The sequence below is a fragment of the Barbus barbus genome, assembly GCF_936440315.1.
Source record: "Barbus barbus genome assembly, chromosome: 20".
NCBI lineage: Eukaryota > Metazoa > Chordata > Actinopteri > Cypriniformes > Cyprinidae > Barbus > Barbus barbus.
The window spans coordinates 8,443,453-8,460,348 of NC_136748.1; the positions used below are offsets into that span (position 1 = coordinate 8,443,453).

A 16,896-nucleotide genomic window follows, 5' to 3' on the forward strand; every position below is an offset into this window, starting at 1 on the left:
GCATGGGCGTGTGCTCTGGCACGGATGAATCTAATGTTTTGGGGAGTATGTGTGTCAGTCATCAGTCACCGCACTTGTGTGGATACTGTACTTAGGAATCACAGATTCTAGCCTAAGTCTTGGAATATATGACCCAAACACAAATTTTCACCGTATATTGTCATCTGAACAAGTAAGTAACAAGTCTGCCACATTTGTTCTGACCAACTGAGGATAAAAGCATTACAATAAATCGCGCTATCAATGGTGATTAAACCTAACGATCGGTTAGCTCATATCACATCTAACCGTGGAAATTATTATTATTGTTATACTTTTATTCTCAAATTATTAATGTTAACAACATCAGCATTGCATGACAATGAGTACAGTGTGTATTAGCGTGTAGATTTCAATTTCTGTACAGTCTAATCTCTAATGTCATACCATACGAATTTCATATTAAGATATTCTTTTAACCCAAAAAGCAAACTATGCTCCGTTCGAACTGGTTTTCTTTAAAATACAAATCTTGTGTAATCCCAGGCTGTAATCAGAAGCACATTTAAAACTGGAATATAATTTAATTTCATTCACGTGTGTTTCATAAACACATAATCCTTTCTGGATCACAATCCGCCATCAAAATGATACATTTAGTTATTGTAGCTGCTGTGAGAAAATGCTAAACGATCCGCCACCTGCAGGATCCTCACATGCGATAACCTACTAGCTGGGACAACTTCTTCATGTTTACAGCCATGCTCGAATTTCCCGCGTAAACCTACCCGTACCACTCAAATTAGAAAACATCATTATAAACTAACCGATGTGAATCAGGCTAAAGTAAGGTGATAGTTTTGAACTCTGGCTGGTTATGTACTTGCTCAAATATTGATTTTGGATCATCTAAAATCCCAAAAAAGTTACGGACTGCAGCTTTAAAGAGATAGTTTACCCAAAAATGACAATTCTGTCATCATTTACTCACCATAGAGCCCTGTGAAGATATTTTGAGAAATGTTTTGAATTTTTTGTCAGTGGTCAACCAAACGGTTTAGCGACTGGTTACCAACAATCTTAAATATATCTTCTTTTGTGTTTCACAGAGGAAAGAAATGCAGGTTTGGAACATCACAAGAATGAGTTTTGGTATCGAATTTTAATTTTGAGCATTTTCATTTCTGGGTAAGCTATCCTGAAAAAATAATAATAGTTACAGTATTTAAGTCCTTAACTTAAATTGCATCTAGCACTTAAATCAAATGAATATTCAGGATTCAAACTATGTTAAGCTCTATGGACAGCTTCTGACTGTTCTAACTGTACTGCTCTTTTTACAAGCTAAAGGAAAGTCACAATTCATTTTTGTGGTATTCAGTAGCATGTTACAGATACCATAAAGCTTAACTTGTACAGAGCTCCACTTGAAAAAACTGAACATTTGAATTCCCAGGCAGTTTATTCTCGGCTCTACACAACTGGAGCAGAAGCACTTATTCTCATCTTGGGCAAAACTGTGAAACAATTCAGACAGTTATAGCAGTATACTACCAAAGTCCATTAAAGGGGTCCTATTATGCTCTTTTACAAAGTCTTGATTTTGTTTTGGGGGTGTACTAGAACATGCTCTCATGCTTGGTGGTTCGAAAATCGCATTATTTTTCACATAATTTACATTATTACAATACCTTTCTCCCCAGCCTGACACAAACGGCTCGATTAGTTCCGGGTTTGATGAAGGCCCGCCTTGCGAAAAACGAAATGTGTTGTGATTGGTTAGCTGTCCCAGTGCGTTGTGATTGGCGAACAGCTTAGATGGTGTTTAAGTATTGCTCCGCCCCTTGCCAGAACAGCAAGTTCCTCAATCTTGCCATATCAGTTCAGACCTCGAGAATATTGAACAAGAGGATCGCTCAGAACATAGTGGTAACATTATTGTTGCTGTTTTTTTCTTGGCTAAATCACGTTTTAGATGGGATGTCAACAACAGTTTAAAAATAACTGCATTTACAATGTACAGATAAGTGCAACGGTAATATGTATTATGTTTATTGTTCTTTAATTCTAACATTATCACATGAATTGCACTTAAACTGTTATACAGTTGAATTTATTAATACCATAATCCCACAGATTTACACTTATTTGTGGCGGCATATATATGCAAATTAATTCTCTGCCAGCAGGAGGCGCTGTTGGAGTGGTAGAGAGCGAGTTTTCCCCAGTAACGCTGTACACAAAGTAGCGCTCCGCTCACAAACGCTGCTTTATCAGACATTATATGCAAGATTAAATGAACATGACATGCACAATTTTCTGAAAATATTTGGTTTCCATCAGAAATAAAGTGATATAAAAACACCCGCACCGGGTTTCGATTTTTAAACGTGCAGTGCTCCTCAGCCCCCAACCATTCAAATTTCTGTAGGTGGGATTTAAAATTTGTGAGTCACAAACACAGGAAAACAACTTTGTAGTCCAAACGAGCCGTTCACTGTAGTTCTTGAAAAGGGATTTAAAAAGGGAAAAGGGAACGAAATATCTCCCTTTGGAGTGGACTTTGAGATTTGTAACTTTGTAGATCGTTTTATGCCCAAACATACACACTGACTAAAATTCAAAAAGTGAAAAAGCATAATAGGACCCCTTTAAAGGGGACATTGGATGCCCATTTTCCACAAGTTGGTACGATTCTTTAGGGTCTACATGAAATGTCTGCAACATACTTTGATTCAAATTCCTCAATGGTCGTGTAAAACAACACACTTTTTACTTCATCAAAAACAGCTCTGTTCACAGCAACCTGTTTCAGTGCATGTCTCTTTAAATGCTAATGAGCTACTTCTCACTCCACCCCTCTCCAATATATCCATATATGGTTCAGAGGTGGTCTTCTTCAAATAGCTAGCTATCTACATAGAAACTGGCTGCAAATTGAAACAGCTGCTGGATGACACAGTTTCAGACTCAGACGGCCCATAAAAAACTGGCTGCATGTTTTTTTTCTCCATTTGCAGACACGACAGTAACCTAACTAAATGCAAAAAAGTGAAAATTTCATCCAATGTCCCTTTTAATGTACAAAAATACTGACATACAGTATAACATTTGAAGTATAATTTTATGAATGAAGAGGGTATTGTCCGTAAAACCAACAGACTGGAGGAACAGGGTAGTGCTTTTGGTATTATTAATAGATTGTAGTGGTCTATATAGGACCACTGCATGCACACACTTGGATATAACCTTTATTTGACTTTAACTTCACAGCTCTTCGACTTCACAGTATTCAAAATCAATGTTTTGTAAATACTAGTATGTATTTTTTGTCAGATGCAGGGTAGATCTTATCCACCGCACCTTAGTCTTGATATGAACCGAGTCAGTTTTAGGGGGAAAAAAGCCAAATGAGGGCATTTGCTTACATTTCAGCTCAGGCTACTTGTTTTGTTCAGTTTAAGCTCTGAATTTGTTCCTATATTATTCTACAAGTTGCATGTGACCAGCTAAATAGGACCTCTTGGCTTCATGTGTGAGACTTTTACCTTTTTAAAAAAAAAAGCAGAAATAACAAATGGCACTTTGAGTTCAAAAGACGAAAGTATAAAAACGACTATAATTCTTGTTTTTGTGCTGTTTTGTTCAGTGGTGGCAATGTCATCCACTCCATTGTGTGCTCAGTTCTGACACTGATTAGAATCTTATTTTGTCTTTTGTGGACTCTTCATGTTTGTGTATCACTAGTTTATGTTGTATTTAGTTTGAAAGAGATCTAAAGTACTGTAGTGCTGTGTGAGCATGAGGTAGTTCACATCCATCAGTATTTTATTGTGAGTGAGCATGCTATAATGCTTTATCCAGTGGCTTGTGCAATATGTGACTATATTTTCATGATGGGAGGAAAAGAAACGGTACTGTACAGAAGAAATCTAGAGGACATAATAGGGTCAAACAAGGTCAAGTAGGGCTCAACCTAATTCACGAGTGATTTTATTTATGTAGCTCTTTATTTGAATCTGAGACAGTTTTCCTATGTATTTTATTGTTTCGTATCAGTACCAACTAATATATACTGCATATATACTGCACAACACTGGTTCAGACCATCGTTTATAAGAATTTACAATGTTTTTGGACTGACTGAAAATATAAAGATGGATGACACTAAAAATAAGATTGATAGGCTATTAGTTAGTTGCTACCATATTTCAAATAATAATAATATTTGGCCAATTGTGTAAATATTTGGCAATATGTTGTCAATATCAGGTTCGATTTTAAAAAATACAACATGAGTGGCTGTATCAGTACAGTAGCTGTCATATTTGGTATACATCTGATTAAGCCAATAATAGAGCAGATACTATAATATCTACATATATATACTACACAGTTATTAATCTATTCTACATTATAATGTTTGCTACTTCAAGACTGAAGAATAGATTTTTGTAAAATGAAAACAGGTATTTATAATATCAGCCATCGTACCAGCCTTTGGCCATTACATTAAAATAAATATCAGCTGTTGTATCATAAATATTGGTATAATGATGCATATCTAAAATGAATAGTCCTGTGAACTAGGTTGGACCCTAGAAATGTAGGTGTGCCATTATAGATGTGACAATCAGAAGTAGAGCAAAGCTGAATAGCTTAAACGTTTTCTGTTCTATTGTTTGGTGTTTCTTGATAATAATGAGTATAATTTGAGCTAATGTTTAATGTTGTGCCATGTTGTTTTCTGTTAAAAATATTGAATTTGTTTTCTCTAGACTTAATTATCTTAATGTTTGTGCCTTTCTCTTGAAACATTGTGGTCTGTATTACACTTGTGATACTGTGAGATCTGAAGTCTCACGCAATCCTTGCTGCTGTATGTGATATTCTGAATACTAGAAATGAGATTAGAATTGATCATTAAAGATTGATTTGTAAATGTTATGCCTGTTTTCCATCTCTTGTGTCTACTGCAGCATTATTAAAATATGAATGGTAATTCATTTGATCAGACCAACTTGTTTTACTGTTTTTTTTTTCCATATGATGTTCTAGATTTATATATGAATTTTTAATTCATACTCAAACTTGGACTTTCCTGAATAAGATGAGATTTTAAATGTATCTTCACGTCTTCAGTCTCTTCTTAATACTGCAATGCAAAGGATGAACACCAGAGGGTATCCTTGATTTGACTGTTTAGGCAAAACTGATTTGTGGATCCCTGAGAACCGCTCAGATTGCAATGGTGAGTATTTGATTAGTGTTCTACAGCGAATTCAAACTTTAATTTGTGATACCACCTTAGATGAAGCCTGTTAGAAGGTAAAAACCTTCGGGATCCCTCTATCTGCTTCCTTACACGATGTATGAAATAGTTTTATTTATTTAACACTAGCACTCCCATTATATGTGACATTTTAAAAATTTAGATTTTCAGTCCACCTTTGGAAGATGTAGAGAAATCCTTGTACATTAAGCTTGAGAATGGTACATGTTACAGTTCCCAGAGCTATTTGTAGCATCATTTTCTTTGAAACTGTTCATATCTGCACCCAATACAATTTCAAAATACGAGAACTTCAAGAGATAGGTTGACAAAACAGAGAAAAAGTAGGTCAGGAGTACAAGGGTCATAAACTGATAGAAATACAATATTCCTGTTCTCCACTATTGTTTTTATGTGTTATTCATTTGTATCACAACCTTTCTCTAAAATAGTAATATTTAAAGTCTTCCGCACCAATATTAGGACACCCTTGGTTTTAGTATCCAAAGATGAGTGAGATACCACTTCATAAAACTTATTATTACACCTGCGTATGTCCTCCTCTTTCAAATGGGATTCTTGAACGAACACTATATCAGTCTTTCTTCTTCACAAAAGATCCAGAAAACCTTTATGTTTGTGAAGGCCATTTAGCCCATTAATATTACAACTCAGAATATTAAGGTCAGTCATAGGTATCAAACAGAATTACTGCATAATAAGACAAAATACAAGTTTGAGAATAAAACCAGTTGAGTCTACCATTAAACCACCCCCCACCCTCCCCGTTACCATTCAAACAAACAAACACATTCCCATGAACTATGGCAGATCAAACCAAGAACAAACCTTGATCTGCCAGCACCCCTTAATATGGTCCGTGGCGTCAACAAAAACCTGCACATTACTGTAGCACCAACATCTGGCCCCATAGTCACATATTGACTAGGGAGTATCTCTATTTAAACAAAAAAAAGAGAAGAGAGATAAAGAATACAACTAAAACAATTAAAATATCATAATCAGTAAGCGATACTGTATGCACAATGAACTATGAAGTGAACATTAAAGTGAACAGTGAAAGATACAGTCACCTAACCATTTAGAGCATCTCTTCTCCGATTAGACAGCAAATGTTCAGCTGAAGCTCATTGAGAGTTAGTGGATGAATGGGATCTAAGAAAATCTCTTGCTGCTTCTGGGGAGTACAGCATTTCAGGTTCACCTTGATTGAGAATGACCTTCAGTGTTGCAGGATAAAGGAGAAAATTCTGGATGCCAGCGTCTCTCATCTCCTTCCTAATTGGCGCAAACGCACTTCTTCTTTTTGCGGTGACCGGAGAAAAATCTGGAAAGAAAGACAGCGTTGCTCCATCGGACGTTTTCCCTGGGGCATGAAGTCTGGCGGCCCACAGAATGAGCTCCCTGTCCGTGTACCGCAGCAGTTTAAAGATGAAAACCCGTGGTTTAGCACGATCTGAGGAGAGCCTTGTGTACATGCGATGCGCTCGCTCCACTTCAATCTCTTTTCCCACCAGAGACGGGAGCCACGTCGGTAGCGATAAAGCCCATAGGGTCGTCCTTTTCGGTACCTTCAGGCAATCCAACCAGACGCAGATTGCTGCGCCTATTGCGATCCTGTAAGTCCAGAACCTGTTGCTCGAGCAGAGCGACTGAACAACTGACTTGTGAGAAGCAAACTCGTTCTGCATCGCTGTCAACTCGGTTCTTAGGATGTCCTCAAAGTGTGTAACAGTGTTCTTCATCTTGTCCATCATATCGCTCGCGGTCGGTGGCTTGGATTTCTTCTTAATCAGAGAAGCCGACGGAGACAACTCCTGCTGTTTATGATTGTATGCCATCAGTGAAAGTATTATTAATGAATAAAACTTAAAATAAAATGGAAAAAAAACTGCAAAAAGGGCCGTACGGAGCTCTACTCAAGTGCAACTAGGTTCATGAGCACGTCACGTGACTCAGAACACATTTTTTTAAAGAATTTAAAAGAATGTTCGTACTGCTCTGTTCCAATGAAACTGAATAGGAACAAATGCTGTAAAGCTCCAAAAAAATTACATAATTACAAAGAAATGGCAAGTAACACACTGAATTAAACATATTGAATAAAATAACGTTACTCTCATAATGTTAAAACATACTCCCATAATTTTTTATTTACCTCTTCAAAAAAAATCCTTTTTATAGTGAAATTGTGTACTATATTCCAAGTCTTCTTAAGTGACAACTTTCTGTGAGGAACAGAATGATTTTTGTCACAGCAGACCCTAGTCACAAGTCACTTTCAAAATATATCTAAATTACGACCTATGCTCTCAATGTCAAATGCAGAAACATTAATTCATGCATTCATGACCTCGAGGCTAGATTATTGTAATGCTTTATTGGTTGCTCTGCACGTTTAATAAACAAACTCCAGCTGGTTCAAAATGCAGCAGCTAGAGATCTTACTAGAACCAGGAAGTACGACCAGATCTTAAAATGATCTTGCTAATTACCTATAAAGCCCTGAATGGTTTGGCACCTCAGTATCTGAGTGAGCTCTTATCGCATTATAGTCCTTCACGTCCGCTGCGATCTCAAAACTCTGGTAATAAGCTGATGTAATCTTGATCATCATATCAAACTTTTCCTTTTGTTCAATCATTTGGCTTTGAAATGATGTTATTTTGGTGTGAAATATTCCCTTGAGTGAGACTTTGTTCAGGAAATGCTTCAAAGATGTGTAGAGGAGAAGAGGTTTGGGGCCGTGACGCTCCGAGAGTTTGGCTGTGTTTCAGGGAAAATAAACCTCCAGAATGGAAACACACATTAACCAGACTGCATACATCTATGGTCAAAGGGCGAAGACCTCTCTGCTACATTAAACAAAGATATCATCTAGGAACAGAGACCAGAGAGTGAAAAAGGGGTCAATCTTGTAATAAATAGCTGCAGTGGTACTAGCTAGAATAAGAAGATGCATGTTTTCTGTGTAGTGTTCTTGAAGATCAAAGAATAGCTTGGTAGTGTTTTTGATTGGTCGGCTCTGATTGTCGTCTTTGCGAGCGTATTAAAGGCTCTAATGGCTGCAGACAATAAGGCTCGGACTGACGTCACTCATTACATTTATAATGCTGAGGTCATGACCTCTCTGATTTACATTTTTCAGAAGGTTTTTTGTCTAACGGAGGCCATTCATGACCATTTCGGCCTAATCAAACATGGAGTACAGCTTGTGGATATGTTCTTGTGTTTAATACAAGCTCTATTCAGTAGCCTGTATGGGTCAAAGATGAGACTAAATTAAATTTACAAAAGTGATTTCATATACACAGAAAGCATTTTAAATGCAAGTGTCTGCTTTAATGTTTCAAATTACTTTTGTGAAAACGTCAAACTATGAGTGAAATAATTCCATCATTCAGCATAATATATATATTTATGTTCAAATTAAACAACATTCTTTTTCAACATTCTGTATTTATTCAAATATATCAAATAATAAGTGGTCATACCAATGGGTAAAAACCTGGGTAAAACCTAATGGTTTAAAGGATAGTGACGATATTATATATTATATTATATTATAAATAAATAAGATTTTTTTGGTATACAAACTATAAACCATTAAAACTAATGAAATTAAACAGGACACATTCTAATGTACAGAAACATTATAAAATAAATTTAACATTTTGGAGGAAACCTTGATATTTTTTAGGTTTCTTTAATGAATACAAAGTGCAAAAGAACAGCATTTATTTGAAATACAAATAGAAATGTCTTTACTGTAATTTTTGACTATCTTTACTGTAATCTTAATGTTATCTATTATTGTTTCATAAGTTTCAAAGAAACAAATCTGAACTATATCAAAATATTTTCAAAGAAAAATCTAAATATTTCAAACTTCTTAAGCTTACATACCCCTCACTGCTCTTGTGCTGTTTTTACAGCAGTCATTTCTAAAAAAAAAAATGCAGAAGTTCACTGCAAAGCCAATAAACTTCTGCCTGCAAGGCCTCTGTTTGTTTGAGTTGGCTATGAAGAAAGTTACAAGCCCCATTATTAGGAAGAGACAGAAAGAGTGAATAAGCAGACCGATATTATTAGAAAGCACACTTGTTTCCATAAATAACAGTGTTTTTCAGTCATAATGAGAGTTTCTGCGTTTATTAATGTCTGGTGTGAATTCGGATGACATGATAGAGCGTCTTTGTGATGTCATCTGAAATGTTTCTTCACAGTCATATTGTGATTCACACACCGTGTGTATGTGGTTTTCCAAGCTCAGAGGAGTGGAGTAGGCGGTGGTGTTGCATCCTGTTACATAGCTTTAGCTTTTTATAGATGCTTTGTTTTTATGTGTATGCCATGCAGGAATAACAACATGACCACAGATGACTAAACTATCCACATGTCTCTTTATCTATAAATATATATTTTTAAACATGTTTGCGAGTCATAATTGATTGAGCAACAACCAGCAACAGTCTGCTTCTGCACTGATAATGACATCACTGGTTCATCAGTTTATACCGCAGACGCTCATTTCATTCATTTCTTGCCTGTAATTTCGAATCTGATTCATGTAACACTTAATTATGTAACAAATGATTAAATTGTGCCAATATGGATTGGAAAAAAACAGCTCACCTTCTGCTGTCACATTTCCATAGACTGTAGTGACAGTGTTTGTAAGCGCTTCAGAGATATTTCTGCTAGACTTAAGTGGCACATTTTTTTAAATGTATATGCGAATACAGTAGATCTCCCTTTGTCAGCCCTGCTGGGGAAAAAACAAAACAATAGACACCATCACAGAAGTTTTAATGTTTTTACTGGTTATAATGGGACTTGTATTGGTTTTAATGGAAACTGTAGCTAATGGTCCCTGTGGGTTTCTGGTAATTGGTGTCTTGTTAAAACCAATAAATCCTAGTGGAATATGTCCCAAAACACACTACAGAAACCCATTTGTTTAATGGTTTTAATGGTTAAAAGTTGATGGTTTGTAATGGCATTTGAAGTGGAAACCATTAGGATTTCTGTGATGGTTTCTATTGCTATTTGACGAGTTTGGTTAAAGTTTATGAATATTAAAGCGCGAGTTGTAGCATCATTGGTTTTGTAGTTTCACTCTAGTCTCACAATCGCGTAAAAACTACATTTCCCATAATTCTCTGCGCGACGTTAACAATGTTGACATTGCGTACGTGTGAATCAGATGCCTGTATATGGAGAAGTCATGGCCAGGAGTGACTTGATCTTAACGCTGCGCTTAAGCTTTTACACATGGTGTCGATTTTGATGGCCTAATTAAGGAGGTAATCTCTGAAACGGGACTTGATATTGCAGAAGGAGCAAGGCGCGTAAAGTTGAATGTCAAGTTGACGCCGGACACTTGCGCGTTGTTATGATGCCACGAGACAACATGACTTCCACTGTCCAGAAAATCGCCAAACAGGCCCTCGCGACATTCCGCCACCCCACGGTTGTGGCAGAACACAAAGTGTTTTTGGAAAATCTGAGCAAGCTGAGAAGCCTTATGGCGGAGGTCAGAGCGGCGGACTTGAAGATTGCTCCCCGGACCGTCGAGAACACACCGACGCCGTCGCAGCGCATCGCGCCTCCCGTTACATACATGCACCTCTACGAGACCGACACCTTCAGCATGGGGGTGTTTTTATTAAAAACGGGCGCTTCCATACCGCTGCATGATCACCCGGGAATGTACGGCATGCTGAAAGTGATTTACGGCAAGGTACGGATCAGCTGTTTCGACAGGTTGGATAAACCTAGAAACGGTGCCAGCGGCGTGCAGTTCAACCCTCCGCTCATGTCCTTTCAGAGGAGCTCGCTTCGGCCTTCGGTGCTGAGGTCGGTGGGCGAATACACCGAGGAGAACGGCCCGTGTGTGCTGTCACCCCAAAAGGACAATATACACCAGATAGACGCTGTTGACGGACCCACGGCTTTCCTTGACATCTTATCACCGCCATATGATCCGGATGAAGGGAGAGACTGCCATTATTATAAAGTTTTACATGCCCATTCAGAGGCTGCAGACATGAGTGAAGCCCAGGACCCTGGTGACCTGTGGCTTATGGAAATACCACAGCCTAGTGATTTCTGGTGTGGTGGTGAACCTTACCCAGGCCCTAAAGTGTCCCTCTGAAGGATCTGACTATAAACTGGGTTCAGCCTTAATCAAGGGATTCTGTTTTCCTTTCCTTACATGTCAGACTGGCTAACTTAGCAAGAGTACAGTGTTTTATTGAAATAAAATTTATATGAAATACCGCAGCTGCTATCTTTAACTTTTAAGTGTCTTTTGGCTATTATTTTCTACATGCGTCCATTCATTTCCAATGTGTAGCATGCAAACTGTGCTCTGATTTTGTGTGCAGGTTTGACAAAAGAACTAGTCTCTGTTCTTTCTCTGTTGACTGGATTCACTTTGTATAGCATGTGATAAATATTTAATTTTTGCAGCAGATGTGAGATTTGGTTTAACAAACGCTTCAAAGCCTATCAGAGCAGAAATCTGCTCATCCTGTTTCCTTTGCTATATTGTGTTAATAATGCATTAAGCGATCAAGACCCAAATGTTTAGCAAGAGGCTTGACAACACTCACTTTACGAATTGGCATGTGTAACACTGGAGACTTATTTGAACACTCCTGGTAACTATGACAATAATGCACTTAGCCAGGATGACAAGTCTAACTGATGGAAATGAATTAAGACAATATGAACTGAAGAATGTGATGTGAATTTTACACAAGAAATTCAAGTTTTGTTTGTACTCGGACAGACTTCGGCTAATAAAAGATGCAATAGAAACGGTTCTTGTTGATTATTTAAATATATTTTTACATTTTTTACAGCCAACATCCACTACAGTTCAAAGGTCTCTTATGCTCACCGAGGCTCATTTTATCAATAAATACTGAAATATTAGAATTTCCAGTAATAGTTTTGTTTAAACATTTTAAAATGTAATTTATTCCTGTGACAGCAAAGCTGAATCGTACCCATTCTTCAGCGTCACGTGATCCTTCATAAATCTTTCTAATATGCTGATTTGGTCTTATAATTATCAATACTGAAAACAGATCAAAAGAACAGCATTTATTTGAAATATAAATATTTTGTAACGTTACAAATGTCTTTACTGTCAATTTAATGCGTCCTTGCTGAATAAAACTATCAATTTCTTATTACAACTTTCAACCTGCCCTTACAGTTTATCAAAGTGCGACCTCTAGTGTTATAACAGCATTTAACATCCCTTCCATTGATTCTCAAAACATTACACCTTGTGTTTATTATCATTTTATTCAGACACATAACAGTAATAATGTCAATAAAAAAGACTCACTGTAAACACTATATATCTCAGAACAAATGCAATTTGCACCACATGAAATAATTTCTGATAAAGACGTTGTCTAGGTACTACAACAAACCACATTCAACACTTAAATCATAAGCTGCCTTTGTATATTTGTGCGCGCACACAAAAAAGTTCCAGGTTTAAACGGGACTAGGACTATCCCAGCAGTCAGAGCTTGTTAAACTCTTAGTTCACATCGCTGTACCTCCGGCGCTCGAGCTGTGAGGAGGCGCGGACCCCTTTCTGTCCTTCTGTCTCTGGTGGATTTTTGTGTGCCTCCTTCGCTCGTCGCTCCTGGCGAACTTTCTGCCGCAGAAGTCACAGGAGAAGGGCTTCTCTCCAGTGTGAGTGCGTATGTGCGTCGTGAGGTGGTCGCTGCGGCTGAAGCTGCGCATGCAGATGCGGCACTGGAACGGCTTGTGGCCGGTGTGGATGCGCACGTGGCGCGTCAGCTCATCCGAGCGCGAAAACCTCCGGTCGCATCCCTCCGCCGGACAGGGGTACGGCCGCTCGTGGACCGGCGTCTTGCACGGTCGGTTCGGGTATTTCCGTGGCCGCAGAATCGGCCTGAGTGGGACGCTTTGTGGATTGATGCAATCCACAGGCGGCCTCGGTCCGTCAACCGGACAGGCCAGAGTGAAATTTCTAATGGTGTTCAAGGGAGTCAGAGGCGGAGGGACTCTGATAGACTCCAAAGCGCACGAAAATGGCTTGATGTCCTGAAACACTGCCATGTTGTCCCTTTGACTGTTGCTGGTCTGATAAAACCCCCCATAGTCAGGAATGATGGAGAAAAGCGTCCCGTCTATAGATGGCTTTGGGGTTGAGTAGGATGGAGCTGCGTAAGTTATGGGGCACGTGGTGGTCGACAGGTAACCCGAGGGGTCCTGGTAACCATCGGCACTACAGGTGTAAGGGGGCGGGCCTGTGTACATATGCTCCATGTTGGCAAGGGTTTGAGCTATTTTAGAGCAGTCTGGATGTGCGGGGGAGCCCGTGGAGAATAATCCCGGGGAAGGTGGCCTGTCTTGCACTCCTGCGCTGACAAAGTTGATTATTCCCTCCTGATTCCAGCTTCCTTGCGCGTCGATGGAAATTTTCCCTGTGTAGGCGAGCGGCGCGCTGTGTGGAGAAAACTTGCTCGGGTCTGTCAGTTCAAGGCCCCGGGTTTCCACGCCGAAGCTGTCGGTGCTCAAGCCACCTGTAGGAGTAAAAACAAGACGTTTCTATTGAGCAATTCCCTCTTATTGCGTGTGTTTCCATCAAATCACGTAGTCGGCACGTGGTATCTAGGTATTTGAAAGCCATTTGTTTTCAAAAGATAGTAGGCTATGCAGGTGGCAAAAATAGCTCTTGATATTCTGGTTGGACCAAATAAATCGCAGTAACATTTTATTTATTTTTAGTCTCCGATACTGAATTTCCTTGCACTAAATGAATTGGAGAGGAGATATAAACAGCCTATTCACCGTTTTATATTACGATTATACCCCAATGAAAACCCTTTTCCTCCAATGCGAGACGAGTTTGCTTTTAAAGTCAGCCTTAAGAGTTTTGGCTACAAAAAGTATTCAATATTTCCTTATAGTCGGCTATAAGTAGCTATTGGATTTTTTACTGTTGAAAAAATAAATAAAATAAACGTTCAGTTTGTGACAACGATATAAGACAGATACACAATAAAAAGAAGAAATTAATAAATTGTTAAAAAGCATAGTCTATGCAATGAGATGCTCTCGCCTTGCATACCATAATGATGTTTATTTGTTTAACTACTCCATTTGATGATAAAAGAAGCTAAGAAAATATTCCAATTCACTAAAGTTTTAAACTTGGTGTTTGAAACCAACTCATAAACAAGCAATCAAATAAGCAAACAGGCATTTTTGTTTTACTCAAAAACTTACTACTACAGCCCTTGTGAATATTAGCACTTTTATTATTGTAAGCATCCTAATATTTTCTCACCTCCCGACGCCTCAGTGACCCGGTCAGAGCAGACCCCCACATCCCCAGGAGAGAAGACAGGTGCGGGGGTCTCATCCAGAGCGAGTCCGAGAGCCGGCAGACAGCGCATCAAATCATTCAGAGACGCGCTCATCTTCTCCCTGCTACTAGCTGTCGCTGTCATTGTGATCCTCGGCGGTCTTGCTTGTTTAAAGAAGCTGAATTGCATGAACTTGCTCTCAGAGCTTTTATGATCTAGTGGATGTGTTGTAAATATGTTCACTTCAGTGTAATCATCATAAACGCATCAGCTCCCTTCACATGAGCCGCAGCAATAAGTCAAACTTTATGTCGTAGAATGCATTTAAGAAGAGCCTGTGAATGCCCCATGACGTCACTGACCATACAAGGACAGAACAAGACAAAAAACCGGGTTGGGCTTCTTTTTTAGCTTTTTTTTTTTTTTGCTCTTGGTCATGACGGCACGAGCGCTGTGTTTAGACAGATCTCTGCTATAACTTTAATTTGTTGTGCATATATTGATATTATATCGAAATAGATTTGTGGTCTGTGAAAACGGATGCTTTTTAATTTTTTATTGACTTTGGTGTATGTTATTATCAGGAATTCCGGTTATAGCGCGCATCCCATAAATGGGTATTATCCGGTGATGTAAACCACGCCCCTTTTGACTTATATGGGACGCATCCGGGAAACTCGACACGGAAAATAACGAGCCACAGAGGAACCGTAATAAAACTAAATTCAGGAAAGTGATATCTGAATATGTTGGAAAGTTATTCTAGTTTCTAGAGAGTTTAGGAAACTGATTTATTAATATAGGCTACAGGACGGTTTTGTTTTCCTCGGTAACAAGATCACTGCGATTAAACATCTACTAAAAAAGACTTTAGCTCAGCTATATTTTCTTTACTGTGAAAAATAAATCGAATAACAGAAAAAGTACAGTCAGCTCATTACTGGCACAGTATCCATTAATTGGACATTTCTGTTCACTCTGAAACACAATGCAAGGAAGTGTAATATTCAAAATACAGGTAAAACAACTGGAAATAAAATAAAACAAATAAATGCAGAAAATTACAGCATGTAGGCTACCTTGTTGCCTGTTTTATTTTATCTGTATTTTAGACTTTTACAGCATTTTGAAGCTTTCAAACATCTCAAATTAGATTTAGAAGTAGATAACAAAATATGCCAACTCTAATATAATGCATATGTTGAAAGGTCTTATTCTGGAATGTGCTCGCTCAACATGACTGACACATGTAAGGCCGTCCTCGGCTCTTCATCATCTCTCTCGTCACTTTTTGTTTTTCTGCCACCATGTTCTATTTTCATCCATGGCAGCATGAGCAACAGAGCGTTTGCTGGATGTGCGACTGAGGCCTAATTCATAGCCACCCACACTATGGAACAGCCCCTTCTCCATGGAGCCCTAGCAAAAGTGGAGCCTCTCTGAATAGATCTGCATCTGCCCTCCTCTTACTTCTGTACAGACACCCCCAGCCTGCCTGCCTTCTCTCTGTTCCCATTCACACTCGCCCACATGCACAGCACTGCATGCTGACTGAGCTTCTGCTGCCAGTATTGCACATTACAGTCAGTGCAAACCCAGCTCTTGAGATCTTATTTAATAGATCATAGTTGGATTTAATATGAAAATATAAACTATAAATGCTTTATCTACTGGTGTGTGGCAAAACTGTGTTTCCAAACATGAAATCATATAACGTGTATGATTTTTTTTATAGGTTTATTGCCTGAAAGTTTGAAACATCACGCAAAAGTAAATTGAACAGTTCATATAAATAGTTGCGTTATTACTAGAAGACTGAAATAATGTTAAGCATATGCACTAAAGTATTTTTGATAGAGCCTGGAGAACTATCGATCTACATCTATTTATTTTTGTTTCCTTTGTAACCTCAGGAATGTTGTGTGTGTGTGTTTGTTTGTTTGTTTATTTTATTTTTAACTTTACAAACTTTTGTCAAAATGCTATTTATTTTAGTCATTTATTTAGTTATTTATTAGTCATTTATTTATGTCATAGTTATTTATTTATGTTTATATTTGTTTGTTTATTTCATTTTTAACTTTAGAAACTTTTGCCAAAAGGTTTGTTTGTTTGTTTCTTTATTTATTTGTTTATTCTTTCATTCATTCATTTAATTTTTAAGCTCAGAAACTTTTTGTGCAGAAGGTTTATTTTTATTTATTTATTTATTTATTTGATTTGACGTTTAACCTCAGAAACATTTTGTGCAAAAAAGTT

At 38.1% G+C, this 16,896-nt stretch overlaps 2 protein-coding genes across 2 annotated transcripts; one reads left to right on the forward strand and one right to left on the reverse strand.

Annotated features, from left to right (window-relative positions):
* Nucleotides 1–10,488: 10,488 nt before the first annotated feature.
* LOC306886688 (2-aminoethanethiol dioxygenase-like) lies at nt 10,489–12,088 on the forward strand. The gene has a single exon (XM_079443995.1). The coding sequence runs from the start codon at nt 10,668–10,670 to the stop codon at nt 11,427–11,429; it is 762 nt and encodes a 253-aa protein (XP_079300121.1). The 5' UTR covers nt 10,489–10,667; the 3' UTR covers nt 11,430–12,088.
* A 496-nt stretch (nt 12,089–12,584) lies between these two features.
* LOC306886685 (early growth response protein 2b-like) lies at nt 12,585–14,937 on the reverse strand. Its single transcript, XM_079443990.1, has 2 exons — nt 14,619–14,937; nt 12,585–13,851 (listed from the first exon to the last, which is right to left on the reverse strand). Exons 1-2 carry the CDS (start codon nt 14,824–14,826, stop codon nt 12,842–12,844), a joined length of 1,218 nt encoding a protein of 405 aa, XP_079300116.1. The 5' UTR covers nt 14,827–14,937; the 3' UTR covers nt 12,585–12,841.
* Nucleotides 14,938–16,896: the final 1,959 nt, after the last annotated feature.

Bases quoted from the DNA above. Each gene is read 5' to 3' on its own strand.
- LOC306886688 (XM_079443995.1), top strand. From the start codon at position 10,668: ATGATGCCACGAGACAACATGACTTCCACTGTCCAGAAAATCGCCAAA.
- LOC306886685 (XM_079443990.1), bottom strand. From the start codon at position 14,826: ATGCAATTCAGCTTCTTTAAACAAGCAAGACCGCCGAGGATCACAATG. The intron at 13,852-14,618 runs GTGAGAAAATAT...TTACTCCTACAG, and splicing joins GGTCACTGAGGCGTCGGGAG to GTGGCTTGAGCACCGACAGC.